Below are 20,458 nucleotides of genomic sequence, written 5' to 3'. Positions count from 1 at the left end.
AGAAGATATGGAGAGATTTGTTCAAAAGAGTCTTTCCATGTTTTCAGATAGAGGAATCTGCTTTGACTTTATAGAATGTCTTCCCAAATAATGTATGGTAATGAAGCTGCTGAACTGGTGGAGGAAACAGATAAAATATATAGAATGATCATAGGGAGTACAGTCATTGCCGTGACTGTCCATATATAGTTGTGCCCTAAAGAAAATAGAATTCCTTTTTGTTTGTGTTTGAGAACTAGTATATCATTTTTATGAAGAATATCTCTATGTATTGAGCCCTTGCTGAGCTGCCATATAATGGACAATTGACTAGGACATCTGAAGTAGTCAGGTATCTTTAACTACATTAGTAAAATAATGACACTCTAGAAATGCTCATAGCTTAATGGAAAAAATCCATTTGTTGCAACAGAGTGAGACTATTTTTAAAATGGCATGAACATGGTTTTTGGTTAAATCTCCCTACATTTGAATTTATATTTGCCTCCCCGAAAGAAATTAAACATGGAGCATAAAGTTTTTGTTTTAGCATAGAGTTTCTGCCGGAGATACTATTCATCTGCCTAACCAGCTAACTCAGGAATCTTCAAACTTGACAGCTTTAACACTTGTGGACTTCAACTCCCAGAATTCCTCCTCCATTCATGTTAGCTCAGGAATTCTGGGAATTGAAGTCCACAAGTCTTAAACTTGCCAAGTTTGAAGTCTCTTTAGCTAACTAGTTATGCTAGTCCAAGTGAAATGATATGATTGCACACAAAGCAAAAAAATCACCCTTTCACTGTAGATAGCATTTATGTGTTGTTGGGAAGGGTGTAAATTTAACAAATAAAATAAATAAAAATAATTAAAAGAGGGGTATGCATTCTTCCTTCATATCACTATATGAAAGTGACATATAAGGCATTAACTTGGTGTCTCTCTCTCTCTCTGTGTGTGTGTGTGTGTGTGTGTGTGTGTGTGTGTGTACACCTATATTTAAGTTGAAGTCAGTCTATGACAGCGTGAGAGATGATGTAGCATGATTTTTAACATTAGAGTAGAGTAGAGTAGAGTAGAATTATTTATTGGCTATGTGTGATTGGACAGGTAGAGACATTGAAAGCCACATATGAAGGTAATATGGAAAACAATAGTTGTGACAATCTCTTCAAAATTTATTTCAGAATGTAGATTCTCCGCATCTTTTCTTTGGTTACTATTTTCAGCCCTATACTGATTTGAAAATCATTTTTTTAAGATGAAGAAAAATATTCATTTCAATATTAATAATGGTGTCTGAAAAGTTAATGTCCAAAGGGTTGGTTAAATATTTCTGTCTTAGCTTAATACTTAATACTTAAATCTCCATTAGATTGTTATTTATTGTTGTTTATAAATGGCAGACGAAGAAAAAAGAAAAAAGAAAGAAAATAAAAAATAAAAAGCAGTTGCTTGTAAAGTAGATCTGTATTTGATTTTAACTTCCACTTGTTGATTTATTTGTTAATTTTTTTATAACCCAAGACATCTTATAGCACCCTTGGCAACGTATATAATAAAGCAGCCCAGATACATTTAAAAAAAATATTAAAATAAAAGCAATGGGGCAAGCTACACCTTGAGAGCAAAAATGATTCCTAAGATAAAGCCAGTGTCGTGCCCCTGTCAAAGTCTGAATCCGAGGAAGAACCTGAACAGCTGACAGGGAGTGGGTGTGTGGCTCCATTGGCTGTGGAGGAAACTGGGAAATGGCAAAGTCCGGCTGGGCAGAGCAGGGAGAGGTAGAACAAGGGAGAAGGAATTCAGAGGAGCCGCAGTTAATGAAAAAGGCAAGCTGCAAGTGGCAGGCTGTTGGAAGCAAACATGACTTTATCTTGTGTTGTCATGGCTTATCTGTGATCCTGGCATCTTTCCAACTGTGTGAGTTTTGCCGTGCTTTCAAGTCTGAAATTCTTGCTCCCTGCTGTGCCAAATTAATTACTTCAGTTTGGCTTGTTTGGACTTTAAGTTACAGTTTGCGTTTGCCCTGTTTTGGACTTAATTTTCTGCAGTCAAAGGCTGTTCCTGGGAAAGTTTTTCTCCAGCCAGAAGGTAACCTAGGCATTGGAAGCAAAGTTGGAGATTATTATTGATTATATGACTGTGCTGCCTTTGTGCCACTCCCTGGGTCATCACAGCCAGGGCAGAAAGTGCTTTCATGCTAGATCCTACCTATGTCCAGGCTTTTGGGATATGCGATTATTAATATACCTCTTCTGCCTGGCATCTCACTAATAAAGGGGTATCAAACTCAAGGCTGGATCAAGTGAATGACTGACTCACAGTGCTATTGCCAGTGAAAATGGGCTCCCTACTCCGTTTTCACTTTCAGAGTGTTTCAGGAGGCTGTGGCAGCCAAAAATTCAAAAAATGGAATTCAGCAGCCCATTTTCACTGGCAGAGTGCTTGGGTCACCACAGGCATCCCCAACAGGTGTGATGTTGAACTGCCCATGCCCACTTTGGCCATGTCCCATCCCTGAGGTCAAACATAACCCTGATGCGGTCCTCAATGAAATCAAGTTTGACAAGCTCTAGTACATTATAGAAGCAACAGTATGTAGATAGGTAGGAAAAAATAAGAGATAACCCTTGTTTTTACTCCAACCATGAAGCACACTAAAAAATTATCATTCCTTGAATTTGGTAAAAATTCTGTTGTTAAGACATGGAACTCTACTGTGGTTGCTGCAGTGTCCAGAGAACAAGATAGATCAGAAGGAGCACTCAATCATTTTTCTACCTACTCCTTGGAAGAGAATAAATTCACAATAACAGGCTCAATCTCAATTTCTGAGCTCCACTTCCTATTAAATCTATCCTGCTTTCAGTACAATGTCCTTCTAGAGCTTAGGTAATTGTTACAGTATCACTTTACAAGGTACATCCTGTATTTAGCAAAGGAGAGAATACTATAACCTAAAAAGACGTGTTTCTTTTTTTTTTCTAATTGTATTTTGCCTTCTTCTTCTGTGCACATAATCTCCCACTCCACCATTTTCTACTTTGTGCATTAGTTCCAAAGGTTAATAGCAATGTTCCAGTGAGTACTGAGATATAGTAAACATGTTTGCTTCTAATATTTTTCAAAGACAGTACTATTGGAAAAATAATAATCCTGATTACTAATTAAGTATAGTCAGTGTCCCTTCTACTCCATCTCTCAAGGGAATTTAAGTAGACACTGACAAAACTATGATCCTACATTAAGACATTGCATAGCATTAAAATCTGCTCCGAAATACAGAACTGCACACAGGAAGAAAAAGAAGGTTTTGAATTTGATCTGTGATACATCCTTGTCTTAATTCCATATAATTTTCATTGTATTATCTTGTGATGATGTAAATGAGTGCCAACCCACATCCTTGGTTAAATGGTAACATAGAAGTTGTACTTTAATGTCTATAATGACAGTATATTACAGTGATTTGGTTATATTCGGGACCCTAGTTTTTTTTGCTACCATGCTCATTTCTCCTATTTACAATTGCAAGCTCAGTAGACCTCTTCCAGTTGTTCACAAGTATTATCAGTCTGGGGACTTAATCATTGCTGCAATTATTTATCAAGTCTTCTTTCTTTCAAATGAGATCACTTTCCAAAGCCTTCCTTCTCATGAAGTACTTGATCAGTACATGTAAGTATCCCCTTGTTATTGCTCCTCCAGCTCCTCCTCTTATTTTCCTTATTTCTACCTGTACTGTATTATCTATGTTCCATTTTTCTGTCGAAACATTATGCTAATTCAGCATGCTAATTCTAATGTCTATGGTTAGCCATTTTAATTCCAGAACTAGGAGAAAATCAGCTTGTCCAGTTACTGGAGATTAAACTGAGACAATTCAACTTTCTAGGGCACTTGACAAATTTAAAACATGGAGATGCCCTCAATATAATCCTGAGCTCTTTAACATTTCATCTCAACCAATAATTAAAACAGTAAGCCCTTCAATGTGTTTGAGAAACTTTTCCAGTTTTTACAATTCTATGGTGGAAAAATGGAACTGACTTCTGGCTCTTTAAAAAAATACAGGCAAAATGTTGATAAAACTGAAATCAAATGCACCTTGGCATCCAAATTAATCCTGGAATATATATTTTATCATGCATTTTACAGTTTGCCAAAAGAAGTATCTAAAATATGGAAGAAAGCAGGCTGCAAAACTTTCTCAGTTCAAAGTTAGCTTATCTCCCCTTCTCATCAGTTATTCGCTATACAATCTAGTGCAATTGTTCATTAAGGACAAGGCTTCAAACATCAAAATACATAAGCACTACATCTATAACATTAAAGATATCAACTTTTTGAATCTGAAGCAGAAATATTTGATGTCATTTGTAACTCCCAATGAAGGTTCCTCACTCATAATTATCAACATGCTTTGGCTCTGGCATTTGCTGTAAAGGAGATCAATGAACGTTCTGGGATTTTGTCCAATGTTAGCCTTGGTTTTCACATTGCTACCAATTATCTTGAGGAATATACAACTTATCGTTTAGCAATGGAATTTTTATCTGCTAAAGATAAATTTATCCCCAACTACAAATGTAATGACCAGACCAATAGTGTAGCTGTCATTGGAGGACCCCAGACTAAAACCTGTCTCAACATGGCAATCAGCCTGTGCAACTACAAATTTCCCCAGGTGAGAAGAAATGTGGAGCTAATTATTCTTTTCAGATGTTGGGTCCTCAAAATAATTCTTAAGAGAAAGATTCCGGAGGCAATTCGTCATAATGACAAGAATATCACGAAAGGCCCTTCACTTTTTTCCTTCATGACCAGTATTGAATGTGCAGATGTCCATAACTCAGTGTGTATTTTATAACACAGAGAAGCCTCTTTCTGTATCCCACTCAAACCCAAGTATTATGTTAAGTTAAAAAAATGCATTCTTCCTTTATTTTTTAAAAAGTCTATTTCCTTTTTTCCTATGTTTATCCATATTTCCCCAATTAGATCACATATGGATCGGCACCTTTGATGAGTAATGACCAAGCAGGAATTTTTGTCAAATGGATGTTCCCTGATGAGATCCACCAACTTAATGGAGTGCTACACTTACTATTGCATTTTGGATGGACCTGGGTTGGGATGATTTCTCTGTATGAAGAAGATATGGAGAGATTTGTTCAAAAGAGTCTTTCCATGTTTTTAGAGAGAGGAATCTGCTTTGACTTTATGGAACATATTCCCAAAATGATGTATGGTAGTGAAGCTGCTGAAATGATGGAGGAAGCAGATAAATTATATAGAGTGATCATGTGGAGTACAGTCATTGCAGTGATCTTTAATGCTGAAATTACAAGCATAGTGACATTGAGGATAATGCTCTCTGTTTTAGATTCTGATGATATTCCAACGGAAAGAAAAGCCAAAGTTTGGGTCATGACAGCTCAAATGGAATTCACCTCTATTCTAATGCAAAGACCGTTGCCTATTGATTTTCTCCATGGTGCAATTTCCTTTGCGCTTCACTCAAAGAAGCTGACAGGATTTCAACAATTTATGCAGAAGAAAAACCCAAACCTAGAAAAAGATGATGGATTTATTAGGGATTTCTGGAAAGATGCATTTGAATGCTCATTTTCCAGTGATATTACAGATGAGAATGCTGAAAGGATCTGCACTGGAGAAGAAAAGCTGGAGACTCTTCCTAATTCTGTCTTTGAGACCACAATGGGTGGACATAGTTACAGCATCTACAATGCAGTCTATGCTGTGGCACATGCTCTGAGGGACTTGTATGCCTCCAAACTCAAGGACAGTCGGAAAATTGATAAGAAGAGCTGGAAGTACTTCCTTCAGTCTCCATGGCAGGTAATGTTTACTAATCCAAATCAGGAAGATTATCAGATCATGTGAAAAAAAAATTGGCTTATATTTTTTTTTCTCTTTCCTTTTGAAAGTGTCTTTATTTATTTATATTTCATAATTCTAAACTGTTCGCCTCCCTCCCTTTACAGATATTTGAATGTTCATGGCATTCCCTTATGCAAAAACTAAAAAAAAAAAATCTATTATCTTTTTCTAATATTATCTGAATAGTCTAGACAAATAGGGGCATTTATGCAAAATTGGATGCAATTTGAAAATAAACATAAGGTTTTGAAAAAGTCTGAAAAAAACACTGACATATGAACTTTATTTTATGTATGAAATGCTAGGCAAAGTATCATATTCAATTTACTATATTTAACAGTTTCACATGTAAAAACTTTGTCAATGATTAGAATGAAGAAAACTTCAAGGTTTCAAGTTAATTTGTTTTCAATTCTATTTTATTTTTTCCCTAATTGATAACTGTTGAGGTGGAACAGAAGGCTGTTTTGGCCTAGAAATTTCTATATTGGAGTTTTTAATAGTGTCTAAATCGTATGCCAGCAAAGTAAATGTATAAATCCTAACATTCCAGGTTGATCAAAGCAAGTTAATATGTCATTCTGCTTCCTTTTCAATGTTATGCTGGAATTTTCATATAACACTTTTTCAGGTGAAAACAGACAACAGAATAAAAAATCTATGTGATAGAGAAAATGTTTCTTTTTAAATTATAAACAGTGTAGTTTGGTGGAAAAAAATGACTTACCATTGGGCATAAACCATACTGAAGGAAGTGAGAGTTCTCCATATGATTCAAGGAATCCAGTTAATATTTATATTTCTTTGTTTTGTTTTTGTTTTTTTCATTCAGCTCCATCATTTTCTGCATCAAGTCTCTTTTAACAACAGTGCTGGAGAACACGTTTCTTTTGGCCCCAATGGAGAATTGGAAACTGGGTTTGATGTTTTCAATTGGGTCACATTTCCTAACAAGTCCTTTCTGAAAGTGCAAATTGGAAAGATCAACCCCCTGGCTCCCCCAGAAAAGCTCCTTACCATTTCTGCCAAGAATGCTGTTTGGCCCTTCATATTTAACCAGGTGCGTCTTAATTTTCACTTTTTAGGAAATCATGTATTCTTTGACCCACAGAGGTAAATAATTAAATAACAATCACAATCAAACTCAAATTAACAGCCTCAATATTTTTTGTTTGATGCATATGAACATAAACTACTAAAGATGGCTTAAAAGTCTAAATGCCTATAGCATTTATTTGTTCCAGTACAAAATCACCCCAAACCAAAGTAGTAATCTCTACTAATTACTCAGTGGGTCATATTATTAAAATGAGGATCAGCCACAATAAAATACAATAAAATTAGAGAAGATAAAACAGTAAAATAAAATGGGATATGGTAAAAAATAATGCAAAGATATATAATGAAATGAATCCTAGAGATAGGAAACAGTAGGCACTTAAGTGAATTAATTACTTTTAAATATAAACTCAATGTGTGGTATATAAGATATCCTATCAACTTAACAGTTCAAGTGACTAGATATATATCCGGGTCCTGGACAAAATAAAATTATTTTTTGTTTGTTTCTTTGAGAACTAGTATACCATTTTTGTGAAACAATATGTATTGAGCCCTTGCTGAGCTGCCATATAATGGAGAATTGATTAGGATATCTGAAGTAGTCAGGTATCTTTAACTATAAATAATGACACTCTAGAAATGCTCATAGCTTAATGGAAAGAAACCATTTGTGGCAACAGAGTGAAATTATTTTTAAAATGGCATGAACATGGTGTTTGGTGAAATCTCCTTAAATTTAAATTTATATTTGCCTCCTTGAAAGAAATTAAACAGGGTGCAGAAAGTCTTTGTTTTAGCACAGACTTTCTGTTGGAGATACTATATCTGCCAAACCAGCTAACTAGTTATGGTAGTCCAAGTGAAGGAATATGATTGCATGCTAAGCAGAAAAACTATCCTTTCACTGTTGACGGCATTTATGTGCTGCTGGGCAGCGTGTAAATTTAACAAATAAAATAAATAAAAATAACTAAAAGGGGGGAAGGAGATATTATTTTTATAAAAATTATATAATCTATATGAATAAAAGAGGAAAACAATATGACCCAGAAAACTGCTTTGTGATTGGACTGCAGGTTTCTAAGAGGGAATTTGATTTATAAGTGGCATCATGCATAGTTCAACTTAATAATTGCATATAAATATTTTTCCAAATTGTTGACTTATGGACAAAAAAGATTGAGGGTTAGGGCTATCATTAAGTTAATAAGCATTTTTGTGGCAACAGTTGAATGAGGGAATTACCAGCAAATAGTTAATAGTTAGTCCTGCCACAACCACAAAGCCAGCTGAATGATTTGGGGATAGTCATCTTCTCACTCTAGAAAGGAGGAAATAACAAATCCCTTCTGGAAAACCTTGCAAGAAAGTTAAAAAACTCAGAATTGGGCACATTTCAGTGGAAACAAGAAAAAAAAAAAGAAAGAGTTAAGCAAGTGTTTCTTCAATCCAGCAATTTTATGAAGTGTGGATTTCAACTCCCAACTTCAGGATGCTGGTTGGGAAACTAACAGAATAACTTGGGAGGTATTCTAGTCCAACCCCCTCTACTCAGGAAACCCTACACCAGTTCAGACAAATGGTTGTCCAATCTCTTCTTTAAAATGTCCCATGTTGGAGGATCCAGAATTTCTAGGCAAGCCATTCCACCAATTAATTGTCAGGAAATTTCTCCTAAATTCTAAGTTGGTTCTCTCCTTAATTAGATTATAGAATACTTTATTGGCCAAGTGTGATTGGACATGCAGGGAATTTGTTTTGGTGTAAATATTCTCAGTATACATAAAAGAAAAGATACACTCATCAAGAGTCAAGATATAATTAGTTTCCATCCATTGCTTCTTATCCTGCCTTCAGGTGCTTTGGAGAATAGGTTGAATGCCTCTTCTTTGTGGAAGGCCCTAAGATATTGGAAGATTGGTTGCAACTGTTCTTCATATGTTTTAGCCTCCAACTCCTAATCATCTTTGTTTCTCTTCTCTGCACTCTTTCTATACTCTGCACACCTTTTTATATTGTGACAACCAAAATTGAATGTAATATTCCTTTTTTACAAAAAATATTTTATTTAGTACAAAAGATTAAAATATACAAATATACAAAAATAAAATAATAATAATCATACAAATAGACATCTGCACAAATCATATTTCTCTCTAATACATTTGATAATGATTTAAGTAACTCATAACTGATATTGAATGGCAAATATTCCTTATCCCTTGTAAACTAAATAATATCTATATTATATATTATATAATAGTCTATTGTTATTATTGGATTATAACTGTGTTATTTTGTAAATAAATCCTTTATATAACTTATTCAATAAGAAAGAGAAATAAAACTAATATTTTATAAATTCCTGTCATTAGACTTATATGTAGTAATATGTTTCCTGGGTTCATTTATTTTATATATTCTTTTCTTACGGTCTATCAATTTATCCATATAGAATAATATTCAGCATCATCTTTCCCTTTTAGTTTTAGTGTGAGCCTTTCCATTTCAGCACATTCATAAATTTTATGAATAATAATGTGTATAGGTGATAATCTGGGCATTTTCCAATATTGTGCCATTGAGATTCGTGCTGCTGTTAGTATATGAATAATCAAGTACTTTACTTTGAGAGGGCACTCCCCTTTGATTATACCCAGAAGGTACAATTCAGGTTTCCACTCCAATCCGCTTTGGGTAATTTCCTCTATCCATATTTTAATCCTTATCCAAAAAAATTTAACCTCTGGACATGTCCACCAAAGGTACCATGTTCTTTTTTTACATTTCCAACAGCTTGGGTTTGCTGCTGGATATATTTTTGCTAGTCTAGAGGGTACCAGATGCCATCTATATATCTTTTTATATAAATTTTCTTTATAGGATACTGATTTTGTTAAGAAGAGATTCCTTTGCCAAATTTCTTCCCAATCATCTAGATCTATATTATGGCTGAATTTTTTTTGCCCGTGCTAACATTGGTCCTTTCACAATTTCCTCAGCCAATTCATATTCTAATAGGTAATGGTATAATTTAGATATATATTTTTCTGGGCCCAAAAGTATTTTATCGAATTGAGTGTTTTTTGTTTCTAGTCTGAACTATTTTAAATCCCTATCATATCTCATTGCTATTTGGAAATAGGACCAATGATCAATAATTATTTCATGGGTTTCTATTTCTTGAATTGATTTAAGCTTTTCTTCATTTATCTAAAATTTGGTGGTATTTAAGCTTTTTACTGATATCCATTGTGTTGGGATGAAACATTGCCTCCATTGTTGATAACCATTTTGGAATTTTAGTGTAATGATTCCTCCTAATAACTGTCCATATTTTAATCAGAGATTTACACAGAGTATGTCTATAAAAATATGAATGGTTTTTACTGTTTGGGTTCCACAGAAATGTGTGCCATCCTATTTATATATCATAGCCCTCTAATGTTAAAATTATTTTATTTTCCAATTTGAACCAATCCTTTATCCACATGAGCGCTGTCTCTCTATACTGGGTCTCCCAGGTGGGAAGTCCAAAGCAACCTCTGCTTTTATTGTCTTGTAGATAAATTCTTTTAATTCTTGTTTTTTTACCTGCCCAAATAAATTTCATAATAATTTTGTCCAGTTCTTTAAAAAATTATCTAATAATATTGGGATCGTTTGAAATAAATATAACAGTTTTGGTAGAACATTCATCTTGATCGTAGCTATTCTACCTAATAGCGAGATTTGCATTTTACTCCAATTTTCCAGATCTCTTCCAATTTGTTGTAATATTTTGGTATAATTGTCTTCCTTCAGAGCTGAAGTTCTAGGTCTTAACCAAATGCCTAAATATTTAATCTTGTTTACAATGTGTAATCCCATTGTTTTCTCTAATTCTTTTTGTCTGTTATTTGTTAAGTTTTTAACTAACATTTTAGTCTTTTCTTTATTGATTTTCAACCCCGCTAATTTACCAAATTTATCAATTTTGTTCAATAATATTGGCCCTGAATCTATTGGCTCTTCTATGATAAATACCATATCGTCCACAAATGCTTATAATTTATATTCTTGATTTTTTATTTTTGTTCTCTTAATTTCTTTATTCAATCTAATTCTATCCAATAGTGTTTCTAATATTGTTATAAAAAGCAGAGGTGATTGTGGGCATCCCTGCCTGACACCTTTTTTTAATCTCAAATGATTTAGTAACTTATCATTACACTTGCCTTCTTTGTGGCGTAAATTGAATTTAACATTTTTGCAAAATTACCACCAAATTCCATCAAATTGATCTGATATTTCATAAAATCATAACTGATATTTCATAAAATCCCAATTAATATTAATATTAATATTAATATTGTTATAAAAAGCAGAGGCGATAGTGGGCATCCCTGCCTGACACCTTTTTTTAATCTCAAATTCTAATATGTCAGGACTTCCGGTTTGTGAGGCTTCGGCAGCGGCAGGGATTTGTGATCCAGCACGATCCCTGCCGAGCTCACTGCCAAGGTTCCCCCGATCCGTTTGGATCTGGGGGATATAGCTGCCCTGCAGGGTAGCTGAAGACAGGGGGGATCTGGAAAGGGGGCAAGGGGTGTTGCAGACCCCCTCCCCAGCCAGCAAAACCCCCTTTTTCTGAGGCAGAGGAGCGGTGGTCAGCAATGGCCGCCATGAAGAAACCTGCTAACGGATAAGATTGTGCAGGAGGAAGAAAATCGGAGAAATTGTGAGAGTTGTTTCTGGACCGGGATAAAGCTTCCAAGGGATAAGAAAGTTTCCTGGGGCTTGAAAATTGCTACGGAGAAGTTGCTACATTGTTTCCAGAGAGAGTTACAAGCGGCGCACAGAATTTTAAAAGGGAAAGTTTTTTTTTTCTTCACTCTCCTTCCTAACGTGACAGCGGATGGAATAACAAGAGAAATCTGAAAATCTAGGTAATTAAATACTGAAGAGATAAGGATTTCTGAATGATTTTTTTTTAAAAAAGACTTTAAAGATTTTTTGCTGTGAGTGGGAAGGGAGAGGGAAAAATTGGATTAGAATTTGAAAATAAGGAGAAGACTGCCTGGATTTTTAAAGAGCTATAAATACTAACAAGGCTTCTGAAAGATATATATTAAATGGAACTTTGTGATCAAACTCCAATCCCAGAAAGAGAAAGTGAAGGAGAAAGTGCTTAAAAGAATTAACCTACTTGGATTGCTTGGTGATTTTACCACTTTTGAGAATTATCTCTGATTAAAAGCACTTGGGTGGTTGCTTGGGAAAACTTTTTCTCTTTATAATGGCATTACTTGTGGAAAGATTGAAACTTTTATATCAAAAATATGAGAAAGAAAAGCAAGAAGGGAAGGATGTTTTTGATACTCTTTTTCAGTATTTAGAAATGGTGGTCTACACTTATGTAAAATTGAATGGACAACAGGACGACTGGGACAAAGAAGCCATTTTTGATGAACAAGTGACTTTGGCTGGGGAAGGAAAGGAGAAAGAGAAAAAGGAAAAAGAGACTTTAAGACCTATAAAAGCAATCAAAAAAGAGAAAAACAAGATGAAAAAGAGATATTATGTTAGAAGACAACAGAAAGGAGGAAAGCAGAGAAAAAGGGAGGTGGAGAGGCAAAGGGGTAAAGAGGACAGAGAGAAGAATAAGCAAGGGAGAAAGGGGATGAGAAGCCTCAATAGAAGAGAGCAAGATGTAAAGAAACAAAAGTTTTTTTAGAGATAATGGGTAAACTTTATTGATAAAGGGATTCTAATGGTACATAAGATTGTTTTTTTATATTTGTATTTAGAAATAATTTTAGAAAGTTGGAAATAATGTGTAATTTAAAGTGTGATAAAATGTTTAATATAACTTAGTGAAACTTGTCTTAAGAAAGGGGGAACATTTTATGAAATAAGGATTTGAGATATGATGGGGGGGGAATAATTGTGGAAAATATAAGTATTCCCAAAAGGCATGTTATTTAATTGAAATGGATAAAATGGTTAAGATATAAAGGAGTTGGAGAGAAAGATATAAATGAATGTCAATATTAATTAGATTGTGTTATTTCAGTGGAATTTTTTTTTTTTTTTTTTTTGAAAGGAGAAATTTGAAGTAGGAGAAGCAGGAATACCTTAATGAAATAATGATTTAAAATATGTGACGTGGGGGGGAATAATTATGGAAAGTAGGTGCTCCCACAAAAGTATGTTAATTAATTGAAAAGTAATGTGCTAAGTGTTTATGATATAAAAGAATATGAATATTAATGAATAGATTAGTATTGGTATTGATAATATTGTATAATTTTAGAATGTACCAAATAGAATCCCAATGTAAGTTAGGTATTTTATATTAAGTATTATAAATGTAGGGGAAGGAAATAAAGGCGTCATACTCCAATTAGTGTACAGGAGAAGCTTTTTTTTTTTAAAGAAGAAAGATAAATCGATAGCTGGAAATAAACAAAGAATAATAAATATTATGATTTGAATTGAGATGAGATAAATAAAATAAAATTAAGAGAATCTAAGAGAGAGAAGAAGCTATATAAAAAATTGAAAATGGTAATAATGATATGGAATGGCATATAAAATGAATATGAATTTGAGTTGGTGTCTGTACAAAGAGTTTTGACCCGGGATTAAGCAACTTTCAGAAAAGATGTTTTTTTTTTATGTTTATATGTTTTGTGTTTTTATGTGTTTATATTTGAATGAGTTAATAAAACCTTGGAGAAAGGTTAGAAAAGGACAATGGAGAGAAAGATAGAAGAAAATAAAGCAAGTTAGAAAGGGAAAATATGTGATTGTAAGGAAATGTGTTAATGTTGTAAAACTTTCAAATAATTTTTAGAAATTTTTAGAAAAAAGGTTTTATGTTTATCTTGTATGTTTTGTATGCTTTTAAAAATTAATAAAATTTATTTTAAAAAAAATTCTAATATGTCAGTTATGGTTCTCATATTATATCTAATCTGTCACATGGGAAAAAAGTCCATTTTGATCAAAGTGAATTCTATCATTAAGAACTTTCTTCAATCTTTCTGCCACCACACTCATAAAAATTTTATAGTCTGTATTCAAAAGGGATATTGGTCTATAATTTTTTATTTGATTAGCATTTATGCACCCTCTTTGGGAATTAGTGTGATATTGGCCTCCTTCTATGATTCCAGAATTTTAGCTTCTAATAATACCTCATTGCAAATCTCTAGTAACAAGTTTTCTAGTGGCTCTAGTGGGAAGCCATCTGGGCCTGGGGCTTTATTACTTTTTTGTTTTTTGATCACCTCCTTTAACTCACTTAGAGTTATTTCCTTATTTAATATCTCCTTCTTATCTTCCGGTAGTGGGTATAAAGCTCTCTCTTTCAAATATTCTTCTATTTTATTTAAATCAACTCTATCATGATTATATAGATTCTCAAAGTAATCTCTTAGAATTATTTTCTTTTTTTCCAAGTCAGTCTCTACTGTTTCATTATTGTCTTTTAATTGGTATATAGTTCTTTATTGGTTTTCTTTTTTCAATTTGTACGCTAACCATCCACCGGGTTTGTTTGCGTGCTTGAAATGGTTTTGTTTTATATATTGTAATTTCTTGGTTAAATCTTCCTGGTCTAAAATATTCATTTCATGTTTAGATAGTGCCAGATCATTTCTAATTTGTTCATCCCCCGGGATTCTCATTAATCTATCTTCCAAATCTCTTATTTATTTTTTTGTTAAAGTATTTTGTTTCTTCTGTCTTTCTTTATTTCTATTGGCCATGTAGGCTATATATATTCCCCTTAGATATTCCTTCGCTGTGTCCCAGAGATTTTGCAATGAGGTATCCTGTTTTTTGTTGAATTTAAAAAATCCATCTAATTCTTCCCTAATTTTTTTATTATACCGTTTTTCTTTCAATAGTTGTGAATTAAGTGTCCACCTACTTTTTTTTACCGATTCAGTCCTTCCAGATTATCTGCAGTGGGTTGTGATCTGCCCAAGTATTAGTTAGTATCTTTATAACTTGTATATCTTTAAATAAATCACTATTCACCCATGCCATATCTAATCTGGACCAAGATTTGTGCGGATTGGAGTAGAAATTGAATTGAGTCACCCCTGGCTTCAACTATCTCCAAGTGTCTACTAAATCTAATTCTTCAGCCATGTCAAAAAGTTTTTGGACAATATGTTCCATTTTTTTTGGGGGATGTTTTTGGTCACTCACATAGTCCTGTTTATTATTAATAATTGCATTGTAATCACCAATTATGCAAATCTCTGGGTTGCCTAATTCTATTCATTTCTCATATAAGGTTTTATAAAATTCATTCTGATTTTTGTTGGGGGCATATATCCCTACCAGTAAAATACTTTTATTTTGTATAACCACCTCTACAATTAATATTCTCCCCATTGTATTATTATAGATCAATTTTGATATTATTTCTTCTTTAATATATAATACAACTCCTCTCTTTTTCCCTTCTGCTAATGATGTATACAATTTCCCCATTTTTTTATTTTGTAGATATCTCTGATCTTGTAATTTGATATGAACCTCTTGAAGACATATTTTGTCAAATTTCTATTTCTCTAATTTAGAAAATATTCTTTTTCTCTTGGATGAATCATTTAGTCCATTAATATTAATAGATGTTAATTTCAGTCCTTTTTCCATTGTTCCTTATTCTAGCCTTTATCCCTCGTTAGTTCTGGTTGCTGTTTGATTCCTAGTTTTGATTCCTTTCTTCTCTTCATTTCTTCTCGAGCAGCTGTTTCTCCCCTACTTTCTTTCTCTTGCTCTTTTCCTTTCTCTTTAATTTATTGTTGCACTTCTTCTTGGCTTGAGGTCTCAAGTTTGTCTTTACTACTGGTTTCCTCTTCCAATCCACCTATCTGTTCAAAAAAGTCTTGTGCTTTAATTAAATTATCGCTTTTCACTCTTTTCTCCTTCCATGTTGTCAAAATACCTTCTGGAGTGATCCATTTAAAGGATTTTTTTTTTTTTTTTTGTTAAGATAGTTGGTGAGGAACTGATAGTCTTTCCTCTGTTTCGGGACTCTTCTTGGAATTTGTTTCAGCACAATTATTTCTCTATCTTTATACTTTATTATTTCTTCCCTTGAAATCTTGTAGATTATATCTTTGACTTTCCTTCTAGCGAATCTAATGTGGACCTCCTAAGGAAGTCTATGCCATCTTGTGTAGCTTGTATACATTCTGTAAATGTCATCTATTTTGTTTATTATTTGATTCTTATCTCTTTGCAGAAGTTCCGCTAAGAGCTCAGCCATCACCAATGCTAAATTTTCCTCTTTGACTTCCTCTACATTCTGAAATCTAAGATAATAAGAGGTTCTGACCATCTTGAGGTGAATTAAGGCCTCTTCTGTCTCTTTGTTATGGTCAGTAATTTTTTGGTCCATAAGTTCTAGTTTTTTTCTCCGTTTGGTTAGATTGTTGTTCAATTGTTCTAATCTTTTTTTCATTCCTTTTCATAGATTCCTGAATCAGACCTATTTTCTCATCCAGGTTCATAATTTCAGCTTTCATTTCCCCTATTTCAGTTTTCAGTTAAGTTTTCATTGTTTCCCTGTCCGCTCTACTTTCAATATGATTTTTTGACATTGATTCTTGTAACATTAACATTGTTCCTTGAATTGCTAATAAAGAAGCTTGGAATGATTGAGTGCTAGTTGTAATGCTAGATTTTTCAGGAACCAACATCCCTTTGATCATACGTTGAGTCAACACTGCAGGACTGGATAATGCCACCGTTGATACAGGTTTTTTCCTGTTCTTCATAGTGGTAATACTGGTCATATCTTTGATAATTTTGTATTGCTCATCTACAATCCTATTTATATTATCCAAAATTACCATCAACTTTATAAGTAGTTAATAAATTTTAAATGTTTCCTATTAATTAGTAAAATGTTTCTTTTGTTATTTAATTAGTTAGGTTAATTCTCTATCACTACTAATTTGAAAAATTGTTGTCAATTAATCAACAGGTCAATCAATCTTTCAAAGGCAAATCAATTATCAATTATCTGACTCTTAGATTAACAATAAGTTAAGATGTTGACAAATGTTAATAAGTATAATCAAGTATCACTTAATGTTATAGCCGGGAATGAGTATTTAAATTTGTTATAACTGTTACTCTTTTTAACGAAATATAAAGTTCTCAGAATACAAATTATCAATTCTTAACTCTTAACAATCAACAAGAAAGAAGAAAATATTTAAATTATCATTATAATAAGCAATATAATATCTTCATTAATCCACAGTAAATCAGTAAGAAAAAAGGAAAAGCAGAGAAGAGAAAAAAGGCGAAGTGAAAAAGTTAATTATCACTCTCCAAACAAATTTCCATATAATATATTCAATTGATAACCCTTTATTATAATAAAATTTATCTATATGAAGTAGAACTATCAGATTCCAGTGAATTCAAAGAAGACACAAGAACTTAAAGAGGAGATGGGTAAGAAATCTCTAAATAGTCTAATAATAAGTAAGTGGATAAATTCAGGTATTATATACAATATTAAATATAATAATCAAATCTTACAACTTGTCTTGTGTCAGTTTTATTCCTGTCCACAGTTCTCTCGGTCTCTTCTAGTTACAGTTATACAGTTTACCAGAACTTAGCACTCTCAATGGCAGCCTCTGAAAGTTGCATAGTCACTCCTCGTTGTTTCCCTTAAGTTTCTGTCCAGTCTCTTTTCTCAATTAAAATAGCCTTAACAATCTCAATTCAAACTGTTAGCAAAGGATAATTCCTTCTAATAATATCCATTTAACTCTTCTCATTCCAGTTTTTTTCCAAATTTCCTCTTAAACTAATACTTTCACTATTTTCCCAGCATTGGGGTTGGGAAGCTAGATCGCTGCCACCGATTTCCACCTTCACCCCTTTCACTCTGGGCTTCCATAATACAAGCAAATATCTATTCCAATATTCCAGTTATAACCCCCCCTCTTAACTTATTGTTTAAAAAAAAATTCAGTTCACTATCTTCTTGCTGCTTCCTTCTTTACTGTCTTGTCGTGCCTCCAGGTCTGCTCACAAAGAGCGACTTCTTTCACCTTGGATTTGGGCCCTCTTTTTTGATGATTCGGGATCACAACTTCCCTGAATTGACTCCAAGAGTCTCTCCTCACTTTGTTGGTCCCTCCAGGACCAAACCCCACCACAAATGGCTGTCTAAAGGCAAAAAACCCGATGGAGGAGAGCAGAACAAATTTCTCCTGCATCGCCACAATGTGACATCACCAGAAGTCCTTGGATGCAATATTTCTAGTATGCTCTTTTTAAAATTTAAAACAAAATAAAATGGGGTAATGGGACACTTAGTTTTGATGAGGATGTGAAAAGTTAGGGTATGTATACCAGATAAAATAAACACTTCCAACCTGTAAGTTTTTCATGTGAAATAATTCTGATTTTATTCATGAACAGACATTGCCTCTTTCCATCTGTAATGAGAAATGTCCTTTTGGCTACAGCAAGGTAAAAATAGAAGGAAAATTATCCTGCTGCTATGACTGTAGACAGTGTCCAGAAGGGAAGATAGCTGACCAAATGGGTAAGCAAAGCAATATATTGAATATGTGAACAATTTAATAAATATAAATGAGGTTGAATTTTTAATCAGTATTATGGTGTCTGAAAATCTTGAGTTATCTAACAGGTTGCATAGATCAGTGAATTACTTGTTTATAATTCAAAGAGATTATTTAATGCATCAAGGTTCCAAGTAATATGTCCCATTCAATAAGAAGGTCTGGATATAATGTCTGTTGAGATTCTCAGTCATCCAAAGTGCTTCTTATCCCAAGGTTGCTTTTTCAAAAAACAGTTGAACTTTCTTTTTTCCTTGAAGACATTTTACTTCTCATCCAAGAAGCTTATTCAGTTCTGACTGATTGGCTGACTGATTGGCTTCATTCAGAACTGAAGAAGATTCTTGGATGAGAAGCAAAATGTCTTCAAGGAAAAACAAAGAAAGTCCAGATGCTTTTTGAAACAGAACTTTTGGAAAATATTTAATGCTGCAATCAACCAATTCATTTAAATAGCATAATATTTTATAAGGCTCAATAAATTTCTCCAATTTGCATTTTTTCCCCTGCTGTTTTTTTCCTGCTGTTTCAACTGTTTTTCCTTCCTATTCCACCTGTAGAGTAAAAATGTCATATAAAATTTTTGAGATAGCAGTATAACTAAAAGAATATAGAAAATCAACACTGTATTATGTAATGAATTTCATTTTAAATTATTTTGAGAAAAATAATATGAACTCATAGAAAGTTATAAAATGTAGGATGTTATTATTTTTTCGTGCTTAAAACCTATCATGGTTCTGTGAAACAGTCTTATTTGTTCTTTTCCCCCAGACTTAGATGATTGTTTCCCATGTCAAGAGGATCAACATCCAAACAAGGGTCGAGATAATTGTCTTCCAAAAACTGTAACTTATTTGACTTTCCAAGAGCCGTTGGGTATTTCTTTGGTAATGATTGCAGTCTCCTTTTCTGTTGTCTCAGCTGCGGTACTAGGAATCTTCATTAAACACCAGGACACTCCCATTGTCAAAGCCAACAACAAGAACCTCACCTACATTCTTCTCGTTGCTCTCCTGCTCTCCTCCCTTTGCACTCTGCTCTTCATTGGGCAACCTGGTTTAGTGAAATGTCTCTTGCAACAAACTACGTTTGGTATCACTTTCTCTATAGCTCTTTCTTGTATTTTGGGTAAAACAACCATAGTAGTTCTTGCTTTCATGGCCACAAAGCCAGGCTCCAAAATGAGGAAATGGGTGGGGAGAAGGATGGCCAACATTATTGTCCTATCTGTCTTCATGGCTCAGTTCACCATCTGTGTAGTGTGGTTGGCAATGTCTCCCCCATTTCCAGATTCAGACATGCAGTCCATGGTTGAAGAAATTGTCCTGGAATGTAATGAAGGTTCAACTGCAATGTTTTATACTGTCCTTGGCTTTATGGGGCTCTTGACCGCTGTCACCTTCACTGTGGCCTTTTTGGCTAGGAATTTACCTGACAGTTTCAATGAAGCCAAATTCATCACCTTCAGCATGTTGGTCTTTTGCAGTGTGTGGGTATCATTTGTTCCAACCTATTTGAGTACCAAGGGGAAATATGTGGTTGCTGTTGAGATCTTCTCCATTTTGGCTTCAGCAGCTGGATTACTGGGCTGCATCTTTTCTCCTAAGTGCTATATCATTATTCTGAGACCTGATTTGAATAAGAAGGAGCAACTAATAAAAAAATAAAACTGATATTTATATCACATCCCTTGAATGTAGCCTAATCATTTACTTTCATCATTCAGGACTGTTTTGTTCTTTCTTTCCAGTTTCAGGATATGCATTCTTCCCTCATATCATCACATCAAAGCGACCTACAAGGCAGTAGCTATATATTCAGCTTTGTTTGGGTATTTTCCCACATCTTTATAGTTGTGCTTTTAAAGTTGTAGTGAATCTCATCTGCCATCA

At 33.7% G+C, this 20,458-nt stretch overlaps 1 protein-coding gene across 1 annotated transcript; it reads left to right on the top strand.

Moving 5' to 3' along the window:
- Positions 1-3,487: 3,487 nt before the first annotated feature.
- Positions 3,488-20,233, top strand: LOC113426456 (vomeronasal type-2 receptor 26-like). Its single transcript, XM_087947262.1, has 6 exons — positions 3,488-3,660; positions 4,378-4,669; positions 4,984-5,844; positions 6,719-6,946; positions 18,400-18,526; positions 19,338-20,233. The coding sequence occupies exons 1-6, from the start codon at positions 3,488-3,490 to the stop codon at positions 20,231-20,233; spliced, it is 2,577 nt and encodes an 858-aa protein (XP_087803388.1).
- Positions 20,234-20,458: the final 225 nt, after the last annotated feature.

This window comes from Notechis scutatus, chromosome Z (genome assembly GCF_049901735.1).
Source record: "Notechis scutatus isolate UNSWTSFEM ecotype Mainland chromosome Z, rNotScu1.2, whole genome shotgun sequence".
NCBI lineage: Eukaryota > Metazoa > Chordata > Lepidosauria > Squamata > Elapidae > Notechis > Notechis scutatus.
Note: the sequence above shows the minus strand (reverse complement) of the source record. Positions and strands in the feature narration are given on the sequence as shown.

Bases quoted from the DNA above. Each gene is read 5' to 3' on its own strand.
- LOC113426456 (XM_087947262.1), top strand. From the start codon at position 3,488: ATGCTCATTTCTCCTATTTACAATTGCAAGCTCAGTAGACCTCTTCCA. The intron at 6,947-18,399 runs GTGCGTCTTAAT...ATTCATGAACAG, and splicing joins GGCCCTTCATATTTAACCAG to ACATTGCCTCTTTCCATCTG. The intron at 18,527-19,337 runs GTAAGCAAAGCA...CTTTTCCCCCAG, and splicing joins GAAGATAGCTGACCAAATGG to ACTTAGATGATTGTTTCCCA.